Source organism: Propithecus coquereli, unplaced genomic scaffold, assembly GCF_000956105.1.
Source record: "Propithecus coquereli isolate 6110/MARCELLA unplaced genomic scaffold, Pcoq_1.0 Scaffold202, whole genome shotgun sequence".
Lineage (NCBI taxonomy): Eukaryota > Metazoa > Chordata > Mammalia > Primates > Indriidae > Propithecus > Propithecus coquereli.
In genome coordinates, this window is record NW_012145190.1 from 2721954 (window position 1) to 2724858 (window position 2905).

The 2905-nt window shown below is 51.6% G+C and overlaps 1 protein-coding gene across 1 annotated transcript in view; it reads left to right on the forward strand.

Moving 5' to 3' along the window:
- LOC105809977 (bone marrow proteoglycan-like) overlaps positions 1-2720 on the forward strand; it is a 10187-nt gene extending 7467 nt beyond the window's left edge. The window contains exons 4-6 of the mRNA XM_012643885.1: positions 489-620; positions 1767-1878; positions 2662-2720. Coding sequence (XP_012499339.1) covers positions 489-620; positions 1767-1878; positions 2662-2720 — 303 coding nt within the window. The remainder of the gene's footprint in view (positions 1-488; positions 621-1766; positions 1879-2661) is intronic.
- The last annotated feature ends 185 nt before the right edge of the window (positions 2721-2905 follow it).

The window sequence follows — 2905 nt, forward strand, 5'->3', positions numbered from 1 at the left end:
TGGTGAAGATACTGTTGGTCTGGGGATTGCACTTTGAGAACCACTGATTTAGCCAAGAGGCTTTGGTATTAGATATAGCCATGTTAAATCCTGGCTCTGCCTTTTATTGGATGTGCTACCCGGGCAAGTCACTTCACCTCCCAGAGCTTCAGTATCTCCATTTGTAAAATGAAGTTTTACAAATATATATAATACAGTGCCAACCCTTTAGAGTTGTGGTGAGGATTAAATGAGATAATACATGGAAAGCATTTGGAATAATCCCTAAGTCACAATAAACTCTCAAAAAGTGGTGGTTATAATTATTACGAATATTATCATTATATCCTACAAGATTATCCTGGCAGCTAATTAAGGAGCAAAAGAGGATTAAGAGAGGCAAGTAGATCCCTTATTTTTAACCTGGAAAGGGGTGTAGGGCTCTTGCGTGTAGACTCAGAAACTCGAGATAAATGAGAGGGCGTTTTTGACTTCTCTTCTCTCTGCAGAATATCTGCAGGAAATGCTACAGAGGCAACCTCGTCTCCATCCACAGCCACAGCCTCAACAGTCACATTCTGCATTTCACTAGAAGTCTCAATCAGGCCCAGGTCTGGATTGGAGGCTTCCTCAGGGGCTGGGTAAGTAAAGGGTCAACTCCCAGGCACAGGAAGTTTTTTCTGATTGTCTTAAGGGAGGACCTGCTGGTGCCAAGCCTCAGCCCAGCAGCTAAGGTGTCCTTAGAGTGGGAGGCAATGACGTGCTCGAGCTGCCTTGCACTGGCTTTGTGGAACTGACGGCGCACATCTCTTCCCAACTCCCTGTTCAGTGACTACATGCCTGTGGCTTGAAATCAGGCACGGTGGGAGTATTTACACCAAAGAAATTGGCAATTGCTACAAACCAGGGCTCCTTCCTACTCCCCATCTTCTTACCCTCTCCCCCAGAGCTGGTTTTTAAATACCACTGGAGTCAGGAGACAGATTCCAGACCCAGGTTGGTCACTTACTACCTGAATAACTTTCTCTCTCTGAGTCTCAGTTTCTTCATCTCTGAAATGGGAACCTTTTTCTCTCAGGGTGGCTCTGAAATTGTGGCTGAATAAGTGCCATCATATTTGGAACTCAAAGTGTGGTCCATGGGCCAGCAGTATCAGTATTACTGGTAGCTTGTTAGAAACGAAGACTCTGGCCAGGCACAGTGGCTTATGCCTATAATCCCAGCACTTTGGGAGGCCAAGGCAGGAGGATCGCTTGAGCCCAAAAGTTTGAGACCAGCCTGGGCAACACAGTGAGACCTCATTTCTACAGAAAAAAACCCCAATTAGGTGAGTGTGGTGGCACACATCTGTAGTCCTAGGTACTCAGAAGGCTGAAGCAGGAGGATGGCTTGAGCCCAGAAGTTTGAGGCTGCAGTTTGCTATGATTAAGCCAATCCACTCCAGCCTGGGTGACAGAGACCCTGTCTTTAAAAAAAAAAAAAAAAAAGGCATAATCGTAATCTTGGGCTCCGCCCCAGACCTCTTGAATCAATTTGCATTTTAACAAGATCCCCAGGAAATGTGCACGAACAGTGAAGTCTGAGAAGCCTACTGTGTCTGGCGGCTGGGAGAGATGGGTTGCTCTTCCATTGGCATTGCCTGCAAACCCTCAGGGATGGGTCTTGACGGTATCTGGTTCCTGGCCAGGTGGGCAGCGAGGGAAGTCAGCACTGGGTGTTGTCTGGGGCCCTGGGTCTGCCTGTCTTCCTGGACCTCTGCCCTCTGACCTTGCCTGTCACTTCTCTAGAGGCTGTGTAAGCGGTATCGCTGGACTGATGGGAGCCACTGGAATTTTGCATACTGGGCCCCAGGGCAGCCCAGGAGAGGGGGAGGCCACTGTGTAGCCCTGTGTACCAAAGGTGAGGGGGAAGGGCACCAGGGCAAGGAGAAGGGGTGGGTGGACTCACTACTGTCCCTTTGAGCTGCCTGAACGTAGCTCCTCAGACTCACACCCTCCCCCACCATGGGAGAACCAAAGCCCTGTCTGTGAGGAGGGCTGAGATATAGGGATTCCTCAAGCAAAACCAGGAGATGGGGGTGCCCTGGAGGGGGCTGGATGGGGGCTCCTTCACCACCTCTGATATGAGGGTGACGAAGTCTAGTGACGGATGTGACAAATGAGAGCAGTAGATGTGAATATAAGGTGTGGATGAGGGAGAAGAAAGGATGTGGGAATTAGGGGTGGCTGAGAGACAAGACACCAGCTTCGAACGGCAGATGTGGGCAACAGCATGGATGCCAGATGTGAGGGAGTTTAGTGTAGTGGCTAAGACGGTATGTGCTGAAGCAAGACCGTGGCCATCTGCATACAGCGCGGCCACTTGCCAGCTGAGATGCTGAGATACAGGCAAGTTATTTATCTCCACGAAGCCTCAGTTTCCTCATCTGTGAAATGGAGCGGATGATAGCATGCACGTCTTGGCATCATGCCACAGTCCATCTAAAAAAGTACTGAGCACACCGCCTGGCTTGAACGAAGAGCTCAACAAATGTTAGCTAGCAGGGATGTGCGGGAAGTACACAGCTGGCAGATAATGACAATGGCATAGAAGGGGACACAACAGGTGCCCGAGGAGGGAAAGAGGTGGGGCACACGCCAGACCCAGCCCGGCAGCTGACCTCACCGTGCTGTCTGCCGCTAGGGGGTGGCTGGCGACGAGCGCGATGCTGCCGGCGCCTGCCCTTCGTCTGCTCCGCCTGAGCCAGCGCACCGAGAGCCTGCCCGGGAGCCTCCTCTTCACACCTCTGGTGCGGCCGCCCCGCCCGCGCCTCGGCATGGACCCCGTCCCCAGCCTCTCCTGGTCATGAATGCAGACTTCCCACAGCATTGCCTGACTGTCGTCTCTCTTTTGCTCGTTTTGGGGTGCGCCCCAGGTCGGGGAAAAT